The sequence below is a fragment of the Dreissena polymorpha genome, chromosome 6, assembly GCF_020536995.1.
Source record: "Dreissena polymorpha isolate Duluth1 chromosome 6, UMN_Dpol_1.0, whole genome shotgun sequence".
NCBI classification, from domain to species: domain Eukaryota; kingdom Metazoa; phylum Mollusca; class Bivalvia; order Myida; family Dreissenidae; genus Dreissena; species Dreissena polymorpha.
The window spans coordinates 82991988-83014926 of NC_068360.1; the positions used below are offsets into that span (position 1 = coordinate 82991988).

Consider the following 22939-nt stretch of genomic DNA (forward strand, 5'->3'; position numbering starts at 1 on the left):
CGGGTTTCGATTGCTTCTTTGGTCATGACTTATATTACATTACCTGATTAAAATGAAGAAATCAAGCACACTGAAGCAACGTATTTTGTTCCCAATATAAATCAGTCAGAAATGAAGCGTACACTACGTTCAACAAAAACGAATAAGTGCCGGTAGATTTTTTTTCACAACCGGAAGTTGTACTTTTCTTTTATAAATATATCATTATTTGTAATTTTGAACTTAATAAATGTACTTCAAGAAAAACGAAACTATTAATACAAGTTTATTAAAATGAATATTAATCAGCGCGTATGGAGTTCATATTGATGCAGGTTGTTTAAGGTGTATACTTTTCTGAATAAATTAATGTTTGAATTTTAGTCGCATTTATTTTATAGAGCCGTTAACAAATTGTGAATAAAGCTGACGTCTTTCCGAAATTTCATGAAATGACTGATTTTTTAAATTATTCATTTCGTGAAATTCCAGAAGTTCCCTTAATCGACGAGTTCACGAATATTCAGGATTGTTTAGGAATTACGTGAATTGCCTAGTTTCACAGATTTACTGTAACATATATATAATATATATATATATATATATATATATATATATATATATATATATATAGATAGATAGATAGATAGATAGATAGATAGATAGATAGATAGATAGATAGATAGATAGATAGATAGATAGATAGATAGATAGATAGATAGATAGATAGATAGATAGATAGATAGATAGATAGATAGATAGATAGATAGATAGATATAGATATATATATATTAGACTATAAGTGTTAACTTTTGAACACGTGTCATTGGCTTGTAGAAAACGCCTTTGTCCTCTAACCAAACAGATCAAGTTTTGGCGGCTCAGGTCGAACTTCATATCCATTACTTTGTGATAACACACACAGCAAATACAAAGTCTTTTCACTTAGTCAAACATCTATATGCGTCTTATAATGCATTTTCATGACATGCGCTTAATGACGGATTTAACACTTTAGAAAAAAAGTAAGTCTACTGAACGTTATACATGCTGGGAAAACAGTTTTTTTGTGACTGTTAATATTGTCTATTCACTAAAGAGATGTTCCAATTGTATGAAATGACGTAATGGTGTTTGTGTATGATGTTCATTGTTTGGAATGGAGCGTACAATTAATATACTGAACCAGTGTTTCTTCAAAAGTCATTGTCCAGCTTTCGCTGGTAGATAAACTGCAATCATACGATAAATAAATAATATTTCAGTCTTTTGGTTGTGCAAATTAGAATCGATTTCGGCAAAGTTCCATCTATTAAAAAGACTCAGATAAGTATGACTGTTAAATAAGGGCTATCGTACATTTAGTCAGAGTCTTGTACCGAAATAAATTACTAGTATGTGCAGTCTGCTCAATACTATATTTCGCTTAAATGAAGCTTTTTCTTAGCCCAAATCTATTTTAGGCGGAGAGTATGCACAGGCTGATCCGTGACGACCCTTTACGCGAATGCATGAGACTCAGTTTTCCCAGAACGCGACTCGAATAAGGACACTTAGTCAGTTTGGGCATTAACGTCCCAAGGAACCCTCTGAAGTAGACTCAGTCGCCGCCTGGTAACGTGGTCGCCTGGATCCTGTTTCAGCAGAGACGCCGCCGACGAGTTGATCTCCGTAATCTGCGACTTTATCTGCGTCAGCGCCTCCTGCTTTAAGAGCGCTTCCTGTTGTTCGCGCAGATTCTGCTGCAGCAGCGCCTTGATCGTCACTTCCTCTTGTTTTAATATCGACAGCGACTTGCGCGTCACCGCGGCTTCGTTCTCAAACGTTTTCTGCAGATGACGAAGATTCTCGGGTATTTGTCTAAACGGCGAACCACGCCCATCGCGCGACCTTTCCGGAGAGCTCCGCGAGTTTCGCTGCTCATTCCTATTCCACTCCCATTCGGGATGATGTTGATTATTTAAATAATAAACAGACGGTATTGGTCGATGACGATGATAGTATTCGGTCGTCGGGTGAAAACGGGTAACCGGGAACTCTTCCGTTGGCCGAAGCTGACCGTCGACTGCGGTAAGCCTGTTGATGGCTTCCCGGACTGAAATTTTTCCGACGGCGGCCAGTGATCCAACTTTGTCAATTTGCGCTTCCAAAATGTTGTCCGCAATCCACCCGTGGAAAGTCGCGCGCAGCACTTTGAGGAAAGCTTGCAACGCGGCGAGCCCACGCGCCCTTACGCAGAAGAGAAGGAGGGACATCTGTTTCTCTGAGTTGGTCGAGTTTGCCTTGAATCAAACGAGGTTCTTCGTTTTGTTACAATACGATCGTGAATGCAATTGTTGATTAGTTATTTGTTATTTATCAGACATGTACTATTTTTATGCAGATCGACTGGTATTTTCACAAACTTCTTGGGAAACCATATTGATACACATTTTTTTTTATTTCTTGAATAAAGTTTATCAATTAAACAAAATGTTATAAGTTGGCACTTCAAATGTTATTTCATTAAACCCTATTTGTTTTTAAAGAAATACAAATCTGATGAAATATAATACCAAGTCGTGTACAATATAACAAACACATGAACAAAGTGATGGTTTAAGGACATTACATGAAAATAGACAATATATATACAGCCCAAAGAATGCACGAAAATTGAACGAACGCATTCGCTTAGTTTATAAAATGAGTTGCGTTCTGAGAAAACTGGGCATAATGCATGTGCGTAAAGTGTCGTCCAAGATTAACCTGTGCATTTCGCATAGGCTAATCCGGGAAGACACTTTCCGACTTAATTGGATTTTTTCTAAGAAGAGACTTCATTTTAACAGAAAATATCATAAAAACGGGAAGTGTCGTCCCTGATTAGCCTGTGCGGACACCAGAACACAGCTCAAATTTATCTTATACGAAATGAGAGCTAGGTTATGTGATTTGTTCATCATTATAAAACTATAATTTGATTTACGAATTGAGCTCAGCAAGTTTACATGCTTTAAAATCCAGTAAAGTTTGTTATAGCATACCTTCATTTGCGAGTAGGTAAATTGCCCTATTACGCCATTTTGTTTTAAGGCATCGAGCACAGTCGAAGATAAAACTAAATGACGTCTGATTAAATCTTCCTTCTGGTTAAGTATTGACTCCACGACATCGGTTTCCATTTCCAAAATAGTTCACAGCAATTTTTATTGTACAATATTTTCAAATGTAACAATTAACGTGCCTTTTTCTACATGCAATAGCTCAATAATATGTATTTCGCTGTAGTTGCAATGCACTAATGTACTGGTGTCGATCGATGTATCGGGTAATGTACATAGTAAAGAGAAAGTGAAAAGTATATTTAATGATAAAACTTGTTTTTCAATTTAATAAGGTTGTACGCTAACTAAGTAAATAAATCACCTACCTTTTATTGAAACGTGTTAGAATACTACTTCCGGTTTTTAGAGGAAACACTCGTATTTATTCTGTATGTTCAAATACGAAACTCAATTGATAATTGTTAGTGACTTTAATGGACGTATTTATAATACTTAAGAAACACTTCAAATTGAAATACACAAACTACTGATCAATTCGTTTGTTATACAAACATGAATGATACAATTGGTAATACATATTATTTATTGATATAAATTTGAGTCCCGAATTAGCCTGTGCAATCCGCACAACATAATCAAGGACTACACTTTACGCCTTTATTGACTTATTCGTTTAAAGGTAGCCACTTCTTAACGAAAATCCAGTTTATGCGGAACGTGTCGTCCCTTATATGCCTATGTTAAGGCTAATATGAAACGACTTTTTACGAATATGCATGAAGCCATATTTTTCGAGAGGAAGACTCCATTTATATTATGAATTGGCACGACTAAATCAATCGTATAAATATAATTGTATAATTTAGACTTTAAAAGAACAAGATCTACATTTTCATATAGACTTAATCAGACGTCTCAAAATTAAACGTCTGTGTGCTATTGAGCGCATTGAATGAGGCGGTTCTCACAACGCAACGACTAGACTACGTGAAAAGAAAACTCGTATCAAATGTATTTAGATTTACCCATCAATATATAAGCTGTGGGAAGGCACAGTCAGAACAGGCTAATCAAGCAATACACTTACCATCTAAAGTGTTTTTTCGCTTAGAAATGACTGCATTTAAACACATTATTCAATAAAAGCGGAAAGTGTCCTCTACGTTTTCATGCATTAAGCCCGATTTTCCCAGAGCGAGGCTCATCGAGTTGTATTGACGATATAAAATTACTTATACTTTATTCATAAAAATGGTCGATCGATTATTTTAGTAGTTCTTTCAAGGCGAAAATATGAGCCTCGCTCTGAGAAAACCGGGCTGAATGCATGCGCGTAATGAATCGTCCCAGATGAGGCTAATCACGGGAATTTTCCGCGTTAAAGGTAGTTTTCGTTTAAAGGAAGTCTCGTGTTAGTGAAAATTCACTTTAGAAGGAAAGTGTCGTCTCTGATTAGCTTGTGCTAACTTCACAGACTAAGCCAGAACAACAGAGTACGCACATACATTAAATACCGCATATATTTCGTGCAGTTTCGAATCCTCAGATCTTTCTGAAATGTATACGCAACAACACATTTATAAAACGGGACACTTTTACTGTGAAGGTACGAAACTCTTTTATTAACAAATCACTTAAAGATTGTTGTATGAATAAATGGGAAAAACATGTCAAATATGTCACTAAAAATATGCCACGTATGAAAGAGAAAAAGAATCAATAGGCTGTTATTATTTATGTTAATGATGCGGAGGGGGAGGATGCGTTTATGTACTTTGGATAATTATTTCGAACAGGACAACGAAACAGATATAGATGTTGATGAATTGAGAACAATTTCAACGATTGCGATGGCGATTGCAACGATCATTTTGACGATGACGATCACGATTCAAAGCATGAGTACCCGCCTTTAGGCCTAATGGATCCCAGCTTCCAGTCGAGTGAGCAGTAATCCAGGAACTATTTTATATGAACTCATTCATCATTGGATATCGTGTTAACCTATTCACTGAGAAACTTGTTTACATGTTTGCTAGTGCTTTTCACTTCGTTCTCGATGCCTTATTTGCTAGAGAGCGTCTCAGCGATTTGTTTGAAGTCAGCAAGCGCTTTCCAGCAGGTTTGGATGGAGCAGGAACGGGAAGCACCGTGACACTTGCAGGCCGTGGTTAGGCTGGGAAGGCAGGCCATCTGATTTACGTTTACACCAGAGTGTAGATAATCAAATAATGCGCAAAATAAGTGACTTTATTACTCGGATTATGAAGCATATCGACGGCTATTAAATATTACATTCTACTTTGAAAAACAGCATAATCGTCTCTTTGCTATCACGCGTTTAGTAAGAACATTTTGGTTCAGACATAAACACTACATAAAGCCTCATTTAAATAAAAATGCTAAGGTAAATACTAAATACGCTCTTTAAAACCTTGTTTATACAAAGCAGGTCTTACACACCCCTTACCTTCGATTAATTAAGATGTAGAATAGCTATTTAACGATAGCGGAAGAGAGGTTCAAAATGAAAGTGACACCTGAACATTACGTGAAAAATGTTATCGTTCTTGAAGTCAAACCCAAAAAGGTTCACATAATTCATGTGGGTATTTTTATGATGATTGCAATAATTGAAATACCCAGTCTTAATCTGTTTACACGACCACAATCGAAAATAAGCAAAAACCTCTTAATTGAATACAAACACCACATAATAATAACTATGTCGGAAATTATAAAAATGATTGAGGAATAATGTCGTAAAATTGATGGCGTCGAAACACCAACACGAATTGTGGTTGTAATACACGCAAAAAGGGTGTGTTCAGACGAAAAAGAACCTCGAGTAATTTTCAAGAAACAGTTTATTTCCCCGTGTAGTCTGTTATAAATACCGCTAAATGTCTTAGAAATATGTAGAGATGATTTGATTTTTATTAGAAACAATGTTGTTGGTAGTTAATTCTGCATAAACACGGCCCGTAAATTGCTAATTAGCTGTTCGTTTCTCGTTCTTATCAATATATGTTTGGTGCTTCCTTTATGAACGCAATCGACAATATGTTTTAGGATAGGATTGCAAGATAAGTTATTTGGAGTTAATCAAATATAATTAAATCATGCATACACGTTCGAAGGCATAACATTATTGACATAAAATACTGAAATTAATTCTAGAAGGAAATATGCGTGTACATCAGATGAACGATCGGTTTTCATTGAAAATTATTTGAGATTTGAAAAGATTTCGTATAAATAAAACGAATCATAAAATAAATGCCTACGTGATAACGAAACTCTAATGATATGTGATTTAACTCGGAAACAAAGCGTCTCGAAAGATTGAACAATATGGTCATCGAAATATTGGAATAACTAGTAATACATAGGCTTAACATGAATACATAAATCCGGCCATTACACTTATTTTGCGGACCGCAAACTTTCACACAATGGTCGTAAACGTAATTGAAAAATGTCGTCTGGTAGAAATACAAACTCATCTGCAGATCTTGACAGGAAGCGTGATTTCTGGTTGAACAACTCTAACAAGTGCACGTCTGTTTGTCTTTCAAAGGCATGTTATGCATGTTAGTTTCGACGGTTTTTAATTTAGATGATTTGAATAGGTAGTGTGGAAATGTGTAGGCCGAGAAGATAGTTTGTCATTTTTGAGTCGTGATCCTTTCAAGAACCATGACTGTTTATTTTAAATACACTATTCTATGTTGGAAAAATAATAAGAAGAACGCTGCACACGCAATAGTAGGGTTAAATAAATACAAAACGAATTTCAAAGATCTGTTAACCCATTTATGCCTAGTGGACTCTCCTATCCTTCCAAATTGGATCAATTTATTTCCAAAATTAGGAATATCTAGTATATTTATTTCTATATTTAGAATATTTCTTACAGAAATTCCTTTAAGCACACAGCGTAGACCCAGATGAGACGTTTATTTTTTTATGGCTATCTGAACAATGTTCCCAGTTTTGTCTTGATTTTACGACCAAATGGCCTTGATATTTTGGCATTTTTAGCAGGCTTCTTAACATTTTCTCGGCGGCCGCGTTGTGCGAATTCACCATAGTTTTCTTGTTCTTGGACATCTCGTCGTTGTGGTAGGCGGTAAACAGCTCGCTTAACCGCAGACCAAACTCTTGAAAACTCCCGTGGGCGCCTCGTGAGTCAGTTTCCCGCACGAGCATTTCGTGGTGATTCCCACACTGCAATCGCGCGCTTTATAATGCGTGAGACTGGCCGAGGCTTTGGCGTGGTGAACGCTTGGTCATTGTGCCTAAAATGTAGACATTACAAATTCAATTAGGCTGACCATTTTTAGTATTTAAATCACATAATGATGACCTTAATGCGACAAATAATCTGGTAGATTTTGTGTTATGTTTTTCCTTGATTGATCAAGTATTAAATTGCACCAAAAAGTAAATCGGCCTCCATGTGACGCCTCTCAAGAGACGCAACATTACTGCCTGAGATATATATTTATATTTTTAAAAGTATTTTGTTGATGGGTTGTTATAAGATCTGCCTGTTTATTTTACACTTTGATCTTTTTTTATACATGAAACAAATAAATGCAAAGCAAGCCTAGTTTGAAAAAGAACTAGGTCATTGCACGTGATTTGTCACTATTTGACCACAGTGAACTGTGACCGGAATAACTTGGCACATTAATATGAACCTTATGGCTTATTAATATGAGTTATACGCATATATGAATGAATAAGCATTTCGATTCAAATAATAAATACGCATCGTCTTACGTCTAGATCAACAGACCACCCATATTGCCATTTGAGATAAAAACGCCGTTTAATTCAATAAACACTCAAACGACATTTTATTACCGCACAAAATGAGCTATTCCGTATTCGATTGCATTGTATTCTAATGATTTATAATATTTTATTTATAATTTTATGGTCTTTGTACAGCAAACATATCCACAGGATTTTGACAGCCGTAATTTTGAAAAGGATTGTTTGATTTAATGGCTAATGCATTGCAGGACGATGAACTTTTTAAATATTTATTCAGTTATAGTTCAGTACGTGAGCGGTAAATCATGGTTATTTAACGGTAACCTTAGACCCGGTTCGGCGCTTTTTTGACGCTGATCATCCGCGGCGCCGGTGCCTTGCTGAGAACTACTTTGTTTGGCGAAGGAAATCGAACACCCCGGTGTCGTAAATTAATACGCTTTGACGGCGACGTACAAGGATTAATCGCGGTGGTATCCGAGCGGCGTATAACGTTGTTTATATCTGTCATATAGACTCCTCTTGGAGCTTTTTTGTGAGTTCAATGTTCTCATTTAGTACGTTAATATCAGGCATTATTTGGTGATTGCATCAGTGTTTGACAAGCAAAGCCGTTAAGATGTACAGCGCACACAAGAAAACAATTATACCGTGCTTTGTGAAAAGGGGGTTTAATGCATGTTTGTAAAGAGTTGTCTCAAATTAGCGTGTGGAGTCCGCCCAGGCTTATCAGGAGCGACACTCTCCGTGCACAGGCTAGTCTAGGACAACACTTTAGGCTCGTGCATTAAGCCCCTTTTTCACAAAGCACATCTCAATTATATTGACCGCGCTCTGGCCGCACATTTCGCATAGTCTGGAATTCGTAAAGATGTGACTTTCTACAAACGAACCATTCCATAAAAACGGAAAGTGTAATTCCTGATTAGCATGTGCGGACTGCACAGTCTAATTTGGTACGACCCTTACTCACGTGCACCAAACACCGTTTCCCTAAGCGAGAGACATATAAATGTGTTGATTTTTTTTAGAAAATTGTTTAATTGTTTAAACCTACACGGCATTATTTAGAAATAAATAATGACTGTCAATTCACAAACATGGTATGCTATGGGTGAAATGTCCTGCGTAGGATTATTTCGTATGAATGTTCATGGACTTTATTTGCGATGCTCTTGGTGCCTTGATGATGGCAATAAACAAGTCGCTTGACAGCTATGCTGACTAAGTAAGGACGGGGATACAAAAAACAAACCAAAGTAGCGATTAATAATAATATTAACAGTGCAGGTGTTACACCGCTATAATACGGGAAGGTCAAAGATGAACATATATTTACGCCGTTATTTAATCATGTTTGAATGTCAAACTACAAAAGGAAACATTAATGATTAATTTCGGGCGGTAGGAACGAATATAAGTAAACGATGCTGTAAAATTAAAGTTGAAATTAATGACGACATACCTAAAAAATATCCAGAACCGAGATAGGAAATCCTCTCGAAGGATATTATTTGACTAGATCTGTGCGCTTTTAAAACTTACATGTATTTCCACATGAGCCGCGCTCTACGAAAACGGGGCTTAATGCATGTGCGTAAATGTCGTCCCAGATTAGCCTGCGTGGACTGCAATCAAGGACGACATTTTCTTCCTAGACTGGATTTCCGTTTAGAAGAGAGTCTGATTTCCTTTAAACGAAACATTTCATAAAAGCGGAAAGTTTTCTTCCCGACAAGCCTGGATTGACTTCACAGGCTTATCTGGGACGACACTTAACGCATATGCATTTAGCCTAGTTTTATGAGAGCGCGTCTCATATATTTGTGAGATATTCGGCCATTATCGCTCTACATCATCTTTATCAAGATTACGAACATGTTCATAAACGATCGCCGTTGTAAAGGAAACTGCGGTACACATGCGTTATGCCCCATTATGATGGGTTGTCTAAGCCATTTTGATAAATCTCTGAATATTCTACCAATATCAAACACTCGTCGGAAAGATGATTTTTGAATAATGAAAGAGCACACGAATTCGAAACGACTTACATAACTGATTAAACATAAAATCAAGTCGTGTACAATATAACAAACAAATGAGCAAAGTGATGGTTTAAGGACATAACACAAAAATAGACAATAGATGTACATGCACGAAAACTGAACCAACGCATTCGCTTAGTTTATACAAATTATCTTCTGCGATATGAGAGCTAGGTTATGCGAGTTATTCATCATTATAACACTATAATTTGATTTACGAAATGAGCTCAACAAGTTAACATGTTTAAATTCCAGTAAAGTTTTTTAATGCATACCTTAATTTGCGAGTATGTAATTTGCCCTATTACGCCATTTTGTTTTAAAGCATATAGCACAGTCGAAGACAAAACTAAATGACGTCCGATTAAATCTTCCTTCTGGTTAAGAATAGACACCACGACGTCGGTTTCCATTTTCAAAATAGTGCACAGTAATTTTTATTTTACAATATTTTCGAATGTAACAAATAACGTGCCTTTTATACATGTAATAGATCAATAATATGTATTTCGTTGCAGTTGCAATGCACTAATGTACTGATGTCAATCGATTTATCGGCCAATATACATAGTAAAGAGAAAGTGAAAAGTATATTAAATGATAAAACTCGCTTTTCAATTTAATAAGGTTGAAGGCTAACTAAGTCAATAAATCACCTACCTTTTATTGAAACGTGTTAGAATACTACTTCCGGTTTTTAAAGGAAACGCTCGTATTTATTCCGTATGTTCAAATACGAAACTCAATTGATAATTGTTTGTGACTTTAATGGACTACTTTTATAATACTTAAGAATCATTTCAAATTGAAACCATTCAAATAAAAGTGTTTGTTTTACACAAACTACTGATCAATTCGTTTGTAATACCAAAAATGAATGATACATTTGGCAATAAATATTATTTATCGATATATATATATTTGAGACTCAATCTGGGAAAACGACATGTGCGTAACGTGTCGTCCCAGATTAGCCTGTGCAATACGCATAACATAATCAAGGACCACACTTAACGCCTTTATGGACTTATTCGTTTAAAGGAAGCTACTTCTTAACGAAAATACAGTTTATGCGGAACGTGTCGTCCCTTATATGCCTATGTTAAGGCTAATATGAAACGACTTTTTACGAACATGCATGAAACCATATTTTTCGAGAGGAAAACTCCATTATATTATGAATTGGCACGACTAAATCAATCGTATAAATAAAATTGTATAATTTAGACCTAAAAAAAACAAGATCTACATTTTAGTATAGACTTAATCAGACGTCTCCAAATTAAACGTCTGTATGCTATTGAGTGCATTAAATGAGCCGGTTCTTACAAAGCAACGACTAGACTACGTGAAAAGAAAACGTGTATCAAATGTATTTAGATTAACCCATCAATATATAAGCTCTGGAAAGGCACAGTCAGAACAGGCTAATCAAGCAATACACTTACCATCTAAAGTGTGTTTTCGCTTAGAAATGACTGCATTTAAACACATTATTCAATAAAAGCGGAAAGTGTCCTCTACGTTCATGCATTAAGCCCCATTTTCCCAGAGCGAGGCTCATCGAGTAGTATTGATGCTATGATGAACGTCAAAAATACAATACCTTAAATATTGTCCGATACACGACTCAAGAAGATTCGATCCCTCGCCGAAAAAATAGCCTACTTCAAAAGCAATTTCACCTACCCACATGAGTATGTTGAGCATGCGCATATCTGCAGCTGATGTACATTCCATCCATAACGATTTTTATACCACGGTTAAATACACGCGCTCTTTTAGATTTGATTATATGTTTATAGCAAAAAATAATTTATTGTGCCCCTTATAACTAAAATATATAGATATAGCGATCGGCTAAACGGTAGAACTTCTTTGTTTTGGCAGAGTTTGGCTTTTAGTCCACTGTAGACTTGATAACAGGGGAGCTAAATGCAAGAATACGTTAATCAAAATATTATCTAACAGTGCGAACAAAACACATGATGTTTGCTGTTTCCGTTGTGTATTAAATTTTGGATTTTGCTTCTCGAAAATCCACTTTAGAAGGAAAGTGTCGTCCCTGATTAGCTTGTTTGGACTACACGGACTAACCTAGAACGATAGTTTCGAATCTTCGGATCTTGTTGAAATGTATACGCAACAATACATAAATGAAACGCGACACTTTTACTGTGAAGGTACACAACTATTTGATTTACAAATCACTTAAAGAGTGTTGTATGAATCACTGCGGGAAATCACGTGATCACAAAAGTACATCGTACGCACAAAATGGCGGAAAAAGCTCTCGTTTAATGACGAAAATCAAGGTATTCTCATATTTTATAATATCTAAATTAATGATAACTATGCGCAAAGTATCCGCTTAGTCTCCTTATGTACTCTGGTAATTGTCGTTTTTCTTAGATTTCTGTAGTTTTCTCAAACATTCAGACACAATAAACAATGAAAATTGTACATCGTCTGAACATACTTTATTTTGACGCGTTTGCTATTCAAGATGACAAACAAAGAAATGAATACAACAGTTTTTGCTTTCTAACATGCTTAGAATATTTCGTACAATGTTTACCACGTTGTTTAAGCTTTTTTAGATCTGTGGCGAGTAATTTGGAAAATAGTACATCGTATTAACGTTTTTTGTTTTAGTACATCGTCTGAACGGCTTTGAGTACATCATCTGAACTGCTTCTGTTTTTACTTTGAATACGATGTTTATAATAATAAAATTGTAATAACATCGGTGATCAGCCAATATCTTTATTTATAGCGCTAGTATTATTTTAATTTTACTACAAAAATCAATAGGCAAAAAATCCTTCATGCCCATCTGTGAATATGTGTTTATTTAATGTGTTCAAAATGTATTTGCTGTTATATTGTCAACTGTATGCTATTATATTTAAATTTCAAAACTGAGATCAGATTGTACTTCACAAGGTCCAAGAAGACTTTACCGTGTATGCCAACAGCAAATCGATTCCGGTAATTTCTCTCTACATATCGATGGGCAAATAAATTAAGCCCTCAATATGAAGTGGACAAATTACACTGGATTGCTTTTGATAGTTTCATATTGAGAAATAGACAACAGTGAACGGAATGAAACAAGCTTCAGTAACGGCAATTTTATAAGTGCACTACCATGACCACGAATATGTGTGCTTAGGTACAGCTGGCTTGGTTTGGAAACGTCACCAGGCACGAATCTCTGTGCAAGACTGTTATCCAGGGCACGTTATAGGAAAGTCGACGCCGAGGCCGTCAGAAGAAAAGCTGGCTGGACATCCCTTTCTAGAAATGAATTACTCTAAGCAGCACACAACAGTCCTGACTGGAGAAGGATTTCTGTATTGTTGCCGCTCTTTCCCCCAAACATCCGAAACGGTCAATGGATTGATGAGCAAATTATCACCGTGATATGACTTAAATAAATCTTGAGAATGACTGTGATAAAGAATTTATTTAATCTAACAGTCATATATTTGAATTTGTGAACATGCCAATCTATGTACTGTATATGAGCATAATCTTTACCTCTATGACTATGACATAACCAATACAAAGCACTGGAAATTTAGTTTAGTGCAAATAAAAATTACATTTGTTACATAAAACATATAAGGTTTAGTTTCTTATTGTTGGCTCACCTGAGCACAAGGAGCTCATGGTGTGCTTTTAGCATCACCATTTGTTCTGATTGCGTCGTCAACATTTTTTCTTGGTAGCACTCTATAGGTAACATTTATTGCTTGATTGTCATAAAACTTGGTAAGAAAAGTTGTCTCAGTGATATCTTTGTCGTGTTCGAAACTTGGTCACACCAGGTCAAAACCAAGGTCACTTGGTCAAAATAAAGAAAAATATTGTTAACACTAGAATTCACATTTATCGTTCAATCTTCATGAAACATGGTCACAACGTATGTCTTAATGATATATCAGCTTTCTTTGAAAATGGTTCAGGTTCGTTGAAAAAGATGGCCGCCAGGGGGGCATATTTGCTCACATGGCTATAGTAAAACCTTTCTTACACTCTGAGGTCACATTTATACATCAATCTTCATGAAACTTGGTCCGAACATTTGTTGTTATGATACATCGGCTTAATTCGAAAATTGTTACGGTCAGTTGAAAAACATGGCCACTAGGAAGCGAGGCAGTTTGCCGTGTGTGGCTATAGCAAAACCTTGTTAACACTATCGTTTATATCAAAAATATTGCTGCACTGATGTTGTCTTTTGGAACTTATATCTGCCAATGAAGAAAATACACAAAACACTAGTTGTAATGCACCACATGCTGAAGTGTACAAATGCATATTTTCAACATTGTGCTAGGCTTTCAACAGAAGTATATTCTGATAGGAAGACATTCATGTACCGGGTACAATGGATATATAATAGATAATAAATATAAAAGTCCTCAAAATTCTTTAATCCAGTAGATTTTTCTTGAAGAATCATAACTTTTGTAAAGTGTATTTGCTGTTTTTTGCCAATGTCTTATATCTGCCCCCAATCAAAATTGGCACATGCGGTAGCAATGATGTTGCACATTAAATATAACACTAAGTCATAATGACTTCTTAATTAACATTAAACTTTATTTCATGACATAACATTAACATAATTTGTATTTGGCATAAAATAGCACAAAGCATTCTTCAAGCATTCGGAAAGAATATAACAATTCATAAAATTGGTATTAAAAGGAGGTGGTAAAATCTGATAAGAGTTAATATCTGAGATGAAGATATAAAACTATTTCATATCTTAGATACATAAGTAGAAACTTTTTTACGAATATGTATCTCGTTAAATTGTCTGCTTGTGTTGTAGTATTCTCAAAGATTTGAGATTCACACGATATCGATTCCACTTAACTGTTCGCTTTTCGTTTTGACTGATCCATTGTTAATGTTTAGAAGAAAATCTGATTCAGTAGCGTCATGATTGCCACGGCATATTTTTCACAAGATGGCTGCTGCTCAAAAAGAGCCCATGCAGACATGCTTTTCTTTGCTCGCTTTTGAGGTGGAGATACTTTATACAATGGTGAACGAAATGGTGACTTAATGGGCGTTAGCACAAGTGTAATTTGTTGCAGACAAACTCCAGTGTGACATGCAGTTGACGAAATGCATTTTGGTGTAACTAATCGTATTGGTTGCGATGTTTTCAAGCGCTTTCTCTTCAAGCGATGAAGCGATAGACTTGACTTTTGGCGCATTCTGAAATAACAAAACAGCTATATATAACAGACATCTAATTATACTAATTTATTTTATGACATCAATATTTTATCTTCACAAAAATAATTATATATCGATTACCACATACTAGTATATGTAATTCAGACTAACATTTACATTTAATATTATATACTACATATATTATTGAAGCTTGGCAAATCACCGCAAGCTCAGAGCTGCCACTGTTTCGAGCCGAGCATTTTATTTTTAATAAGTTTTCACATGCGCCAAGTATGTAAAAAGAAATGTCACATGCGCCAAGTATGTGAATAGAAATGTTAAGTTCAGTTAAGTTTTACTGCAAACTACATTTGGTCTTTTGAAATATAAATATGTGAAAAGCCAAGGATCTTTCGTCCAAATGACATACCTCCTATTACATTATGTTCATGCTTATATATATATATATATATATATATATATATATATATATATATATATATAACAACCTTTTTCGAGCGTGACTTCTATTTAATTTAATTAATCTAAAGCTTAGGCATGTTTGTTCTTTAAGTACGGCAATAATTTCATGATGATTCCCGATCGAAAGTGGGTATGAGCACATAGTCGTAAGAGCACTTGAATACGTGAGTTCGCCCATGAACACATGGTACGGTTAAATAAATCTCCGCGATATGACCTAATATGTGTTTAAAACAGCAAACAATATCCAACAAACGAATGAATTGTCAAACATAGTATGTGCACTGATGTGGCTCTGTAATTTATGTTTGGAAAGTTTATTAAATATGCAAAATTAGAAAGCATGCAGAAGAGCGAGTATCACAGATATGATATGGCTATTATCCTGTTTATATACCATAGTCGCGACAACGTTTACAAATGGCAGGTTCGAAATAATTCGTTTTTTTACACTCATGATCGCGTTGAAAGTTATTTATACACGTTTTGATTCGCAATTTATTTACCGAATCACGACAAATGTCAAATACAATACAGAAAATGCATAGTTGTTTCATTGATCTATAAACATATAATGGATTGAATATAACTGATTTAAAATTAACGTTTTCAAACTGTTTTTAAATCTTTTCCCAGAATATGCTGTCCTATTTATAGCTGAGTTTCCTATACCTTTATCAATGATAATCAGCGAGGTATGCCGATTAAAAAAATCGAGCTATCTCAATCGGACTGGCTCGGTCTTTTACATAGGTTGCCATTGTGAAGAATTGTTTCATGATATGATAACTTAGACGATGCTTCGCAGCATCGTCATAAAGCGGAAGAACTTACCTCTCACGCGTGGCATTTGTTGTTCTCTGTTATCGAAGTGCCTTCTGTTATCAAGGTATCGCTATACCCGGCGTGCATTTGAGTTCGTTTTATGCTTCATTTGGCATTATCACTAACGATTTTCATCATAATGTTCTTTGTGCGTAAATTGTGTAAATCATGTTATTGAAATTCAAATTTCTTCTTCATAACTCACATAGCAGTTATGGGCCGAACATAAATATATACCGTCACAATTTACATGTAATTTATATGCTTATCCTTTAAGTTCCCCATATGACCTTGACATGTAAGCGAGGAAATGATTGCAGAATGTGACATATCGTCTTGCTTTGATTAGAATTAAAGCTAATTCATTCGCAAATCCGATAATGCACCATACAATTATAGCGCGGACACTTTAAGCCTTTTCTACTTATCCATTTTGAATAAGCAACATGTTTTATCTGCAGAATTACTGTCGATCAGTTTACTAAAATGTTGATTTCATATACAATGAATTGTCGTTTACAACATACAATATATGTGACACATTATCATATTTTACACAACAGCTAGCCGGACACGAATGTCGTCTTGCTTATATGATCATTTGTGCCAATTTTATTTTGAAATGCCTGAATGCAAGATACACATGGATAAATATATGTTAAGTATGTGTATGATATAGTATATATATGGAATTATGCATTTATTAATTAAAATATATATTAGAATAACCTATAATATGTTTTGTTTAATTCAGTAATATGTACGGTGCTTGTATTCTTTACAAAAGTTGATGACAAGAAAAACATAATTTAGTTATACGTAGACCGCAAGGAAAGAGAGTTGATCAATACGCTAATCATTTTTCATATGTGCAAGTCTCAAAAGAAATGAACTTGGGAAATCAATCAAGTCTGATGCGATTAATGTTTCGAAAATAATAATTGTTGCCTGTCTGACATTAAAGTGTATCTGGTAAAACAGTTAAAACGTTTTAATGGATTTCATTGATCGCCCTTTTAAGAAGTATAATGCTCCAATAAGTTATCTCCCAGTTTTAACATCAATTAGAAGGTATGTATTTTTATCGAAAGTTTCTACCAGTGTATATAAAATGTAAGCGTTTCATCAATTTACTTAATCAAACTATCATTTCCACATTCTGTAATGTATATAAACACATTAATGTATATAAACACAACAGATTTTCATTTAATTACAATAAGATTCAAGCAAATATAATCCTTTTGTAAGATGTGTTAGTACCTGAATATCAATATTCAGTTATCTGTTGTTTTCCTGTATATTGTTCAACGAACGAAAAAGAGAAAAAGCAAAAATTGATAAATAAACTATGTGTAAAATTCCGTTTTAAAAATTGCCTGACACACAATAATTTCCAGTTACTCTCGTTTTTATTGTCTTATTATGTGAAATTGTAAAATTGGCTTGACAATACAAAATCGAACTGAGTTAACGAAAAGTACCGTAGCTTATTTTTACTGATTAATGATCGCGTATTTCACGGTAAGAACTATTATTAATTATTGAATAATTTCCATCAAAATATGGGTCTTTTGTATTGTTTTTATTACAAAGCTGGTTCTAAGCATATATTAAATACCGTCTTACATAGCCACTTTCTTGAACTATGCTTGCATTGGGCATTTGCTACCCACCCATACCTCACGATTATGGAATATTCGAGGTCGTAGCAAAAGTTAACTCGTTAAACTAACTAAGACAACATCATGGAACATATCTGCTGTGGCTACACATAATTAAGCGATAGAAGACGACTTGTTTTCGAACTCTTCTTTTATTTCCCAATAATATGAAATGTCATTAACATTGCAAGTAGAAAACCGAATCCCAGAACCGCACGATTTTTGTGAACCTAGTACAATCTTATAAATTGTTTTGAAATAATAATATTATCTACTGAATTGTGTGCGATTGAGCAGCGAATACAGTGCAGTGCTTCCAGTCGTTATCTCAATTCGATGGGAAATCAATCGTTGAATTGAATGATGTATCCAGTTCAAGTACACATTCTTCTCGTACTTATACATTAAGTCTAAATGAAATCGAGCATCATCCATTTTAGTCGCTGCGTTGCTGGCATTGATATTTTTATGGTATCGCTATTTTTCGATGCTGCGAGAGTGGAAGGTAAAAAAAAATTACGCTGTATGTCAGAGTCTTCCGCGTAATGCGACATCACATGCCGTAATATCTTTTCAGATAATTTAAAACTGTTACTTCAATTGTACAAACCTCCATTCCGAGAGCAGATGCCTAATAGGCATTCACATGCCACTGAACATCGATCGCATCTTCGGTTTGAACGAACTATACCATGTAGCTGTGCTGGTAATATTGACTGTTGTAATACCATGTAGCAAGGCAACACTAACCACGTACAGTCAGTCCGCATGGGCCCGACATCAGACTAGTGGTGCTTACGAATTATTCAAATACTGGTAGACTCGTTATTAATTGAGTTGGAACTCTGAATGCGCAGGATAGACCGTGCAATCCAAAGGTGCCGACCTCATTGAAATCATGCCTAAATGTATAATTGTTTTGTAAGTTTCTATATCATCGTTTTTTAAAGGCACATCGCATAAAACCATGTCCACACTCAAAAAATTGGTTTTACACAAATCGTAACTTAAATGTCACGGTTGTTTTTATTACGCACTAGTGTTAACGTCAAAATTGCTTTGAAGAATTTTGAAATCATGTTCTTAGATTTGTATTGGTCTATGCGCACAATGGCAAACAACTTGTATTTATAGCTTTAGAAAGCTTGAACAATATATCATATTAAAACTACAACAACACAATACTGACTATTGTATCATGGTTTAATGCGGTGTATAATCTGTCAGAAATATTTAGTTTGCTGAAAATATATAAAAGTTTACGCAGCGATTATTTCCCCACGGTTACTGGCGATAACCAATGCCATCACATGAAAATCCCTCCAGATCTGAAAGGATTTTTTCATATAATATTATGAAAAGTAGTACCATATTCGTTTATATTTTGAAACTAGTGCATAAGTTAGGTTCAAAATAAAAAAAATAATTACCTTAATTGAAAAGTAAAAATAACATCGGAACAATTTGTCCATGCCGTTGCTACTGTAAGCCATTAGTGTACCTCGTGACTCGGCTATCATCACGTGGTTGGTTATAACGGCAGGGATTTGATATCGAGCTATGATCGGAACCAGTCAAATCTCTGCGCGCAGATTAAAAATATACTTGATCAAAATTTTTATGTATTAAACTATCAGCGGTGTTTTTACCTAAGGAAATGGTGAATTTCCCAACTTTTTTAATTACACAAAATTTTCAAAAACCCTGTTGTAAAAACGTACGTTTTACTGCCTTAATTAGGCGGAATATGTTTGATCATTTACATTGGAGATAAACATGCTTATACTGGTTTGGTAGAGTTGAGAATGTACGCAATGATTGAAATTGTATTGCCGAACTGTCCGATTTATATTAATTGTTCCAAAATATTAATCACTTCAAGGTGGGTATATCAAACGTAGTGTCATCGTTCAACAACTTATCAACAAGTTTGTGCTCAAACGGTCAGTTTAATATCCAGTTTGTAATCTTATTATGAAATGATGTTCCTGCCTGGAGCAGTAAGCGAGTTATTTAAAATCCGTAGCCATAGTAAAATCGTTGTACCTAATGCAATAAAAAGTAAATAAATTTTCTTAAAGTTGACTGTTTTGTCATATTTTTAGTCGTGTGTCTACATATTTGCAGTGTTTATTTAATCCACATTGAAAGATTTCATTCTTCTGACAGAATATTATAAGACAATAAAACATACCAACTGGGGTTGTTATTTTTTTAACATTGTTTCTTGTCATTAAAATTATTGATACAGTGTAAATTGATAATCTTCTACAGCACCCATAGGCTGAAAATGTACTTTTTTCATATGCATATGTTAAGAACAATTAGTTTAGTTGATGGTATGTGAAAATTAATCGCAAATTCTCCATCGTTATGTACAACTTAGTTTATTTTAATTGTCCTATGAAAACGAATACGGGTACAACTTGCAACGAAATAAAGACAAAACAATTATTTAAAACGATTTATGAAAACTCAAAAAAACTACACATCAGTTTAAGGTGAAAAAAAACGTCTGAGGTTTGATTATCATAATCCCATGAGTTATAACACAATTAACAGAGGATTGCTGCTATTGTATACATAACTTGTTAATAGAAATATCATATCATGTAAAATTTTATTTATCAATCGATCATTGAAAAATATCACGTTTTACAGACTGGTACACGAATGTGAACGTTACACTGACTGCAATAATGATTGGGATAGCTTTTGGGTAACATAATATTGGTATAGTAGTATTCGTGCAACATGCGCACATTGGTCGATTGGTAAAATGGCTGACCAGTTAAATATCTCATAATTGTAAGACACATAAAGCATTGAAAACAAATTTAGACAAGAAACCGTCGGAGACGGGTGATGCTCCCCAAAGTTTTTATTGTCACAATATTGCACTATATATTCAGATAAAAGGAAACGTATTGAGGGGCATAACTTTGGACAAAATAATACGATGGATGGTTTAGCAAATTCAAAATTTCAAAGGGCCATAACTCTGTGAAAAATCATCTGTACTAGAACCCGCTGATAATACGCACATGTCCTCTTGGTAGTGAAGCTTTTCATAAAGTTTCATTGAATTCCGGTCATTAGTTGCTAAGAAATAGCCCGGACAAGAATTGCACTATGTGTACAGTTTTTAATGGAAAATTTCAAAGGGCCATGACTCTGTGAAAAATCATCCGACCAGAACCGGCTGATAATATGCACATCTCCTTTTGGTTGTGAAGCTTCCCATAAAGTTTAATTGAATTCCGGTCATTAATTGCTGAGAAATAGCCCGGACAAAAATTGTGCACGGACGGACGCACGGACAGACGAAGCGGCGACTATATACTCCCCACAAAAAATTGGGGGGAGTTTAAAAAAAGACATGCGTATTTTTACATGGCTCAACATCACGCTAGAATCACTCCACATTATAGCTTTTTAATATAAATGTAGGTAAAATCATATGACATTCTGAAGATAAACACATGTAAAGTGACACATGTGGCCATGCAATGTCAGAGTTAAACGAGGTTATGAACTGTGCCAAATAACTGATAGTAAGTAACTTTGCCAAAGCTTGCCTAGCATGAATTGATATGATCGATCTTTTAAAACATATTTTCAAATAAAACGACATTTTTGTAAAAATAAATAAATAATTATATCATCTAGAAATGAGTAATATCGGGTTGTCATTTCATGGTAAAGCCTTCTTTTATTTTAGCAAATAAATCGCTGTAAATATAGCCTAATACATCTAGCTACAACACATATAGGGTTGTATATGAGTTGCCTCTCCATACACGAGAGTTGTCATTTTATACGATCTAGATATTTTGCGTCTGACACGAGTGTCATTTTATACGATCTAGATATATAGCGTCTTACACAGGTTGTCGATTTTGGCCAGGGGCGAAGCCCCTAGGCCATAGTACTGATTCCGATTAATGAGACAAGCTGATTTGGCTGGCTGCCAAAACCAAATTTGTATAACTCCGATTTACGATTTATAATAAGTGCGTGCGTAATAAAAGTAGTTATTTGCAGATCTCAATAACCCGGCTTGTAAATACAGAACATCACTATATAACATGACAGTGTCATTCAAAGTTAAAAAACACACACAATTTTATTGAATCAAAATTGTTATGCATTGGCTACGACATAGTTTTTATTGTTTACATATTCATGCGAGAATAAGTTCCTCACTGTACGGTCTCTAACTACCGTTTCGCGGAGTTTGTCAAATCAAGAGCAACTTGTTTGCCATTAATAATAGTTTTACTTTGAACTTTAACACATGTAAAAAAATATTATTGAATCACAATTGTTAAGCATTGGCTACGACATAGTTTTTATTGTTTACATATTCATGCGAGAATAAGTTTCTAACTTGACGTCTCTAACTACCGTTTCGCGGACTTCGTCAAAACAATAACAACTTGTTTGCCATTAACGTTGAACTATAATCTAAACCAATAAAAATAAGTCAGTGGAACTTTAATTTTCCGTTTTTTCTCTTGATTTTTACATGGTTTAAATTAACCTCAGCTTTAAGGTAGCGCACCTCTAATGATTTCCCGCGATTTCTTCGAAGGTTGAAGAGCCTACTATTAGGTGCCGTAGCCTAGTGGTTAAGGCGATAGACTAGAAATCTTTTGGGATATTCCCGCGCAGGTTCGAATCCTGCCGACGACGTATACTTTTTTGCGACGCGATTTATTTATTTTCTAACGTAATTTGATTTAATATGGCATATAAGCTATATTTATTGTTAAATATGTTGCAATTTTATGCACATTCTTCAATTATTAAAATTAAAACAACGTTATGGCGAAATTGGGTGATTTACTGTTGAAAATACGAACCATGCATGTTGCATTTTTATTTTTATTTCAAAAAGTAAACGGTA

The 22939-nt window shown here is 34.8% G+C and overlaps 2 protein-coding genes across 2 annotated transcripts in view; both read right to left on the reverse strand.

The window, feature by feature from the left end:
- Positions 1 to 610: 610 nt before the first annotated feature.
- LOC127835342 (uncharacterized) lies at positions 611 to 3195 on the reverse strand. The gene is made up of 2 exons (XM_052361719.1): positions 3006 to 3195; positions 611 to 2261 (listed from the first exon to the last, which is right to left on the reverse strand). The coding sequence occupies exons 1-2, from the start codon at positions 3141 to 3143 to the stop codon at positions 1533 to 1535; spliced, it is 867 nt and encodes a 288-aa protein (XP_052217679.1). The 5' UTR covers positions 3144 to 3195; the 3' UTR covers positions 611 to 1532.
- A 1895-nt stretch (positions 3196 to 5090) lies between these two features.
- The window catches only part of LOC127835859 (protein Wnt-11b-1-like), a 61616-nt gene continuing 43767 nt past the window's right edge, over positions 5091 to 22939 (reverse strand). The window contains exons 4-5 of the mRNA XM_052362285.1: positions 9848 to 9860; positions 5091 to 5202 (exon numbers count right to left, since the gene is read on the reverse strand). Coding sequence (XP_052218245.1) covers positions 5091 to 5202; positions 9848 to 9860 — 125 coding nt within the window. The remainder of the gene's footprint in view (positions 5203 to 9847; positions 9861 to 22939) is intronic.

Excerpts from the sequence above, each read along its gene's own strand:
- LOC127835342 (XM_052361719.1), bottom strand. The coding sequence starts at position 3,143 with ATGGAAACCGATGTCGTGGAGTCAATACTTAACCAGAAGGAAGATTTA. Across the intron at positions 2,262-3,005 it reads TTACCTACTCGCAAATGAAG|GCAAACTCGACCAACTCAGA; the intron begins GTATGCTATAAC and ends GTTTGATTCAAG.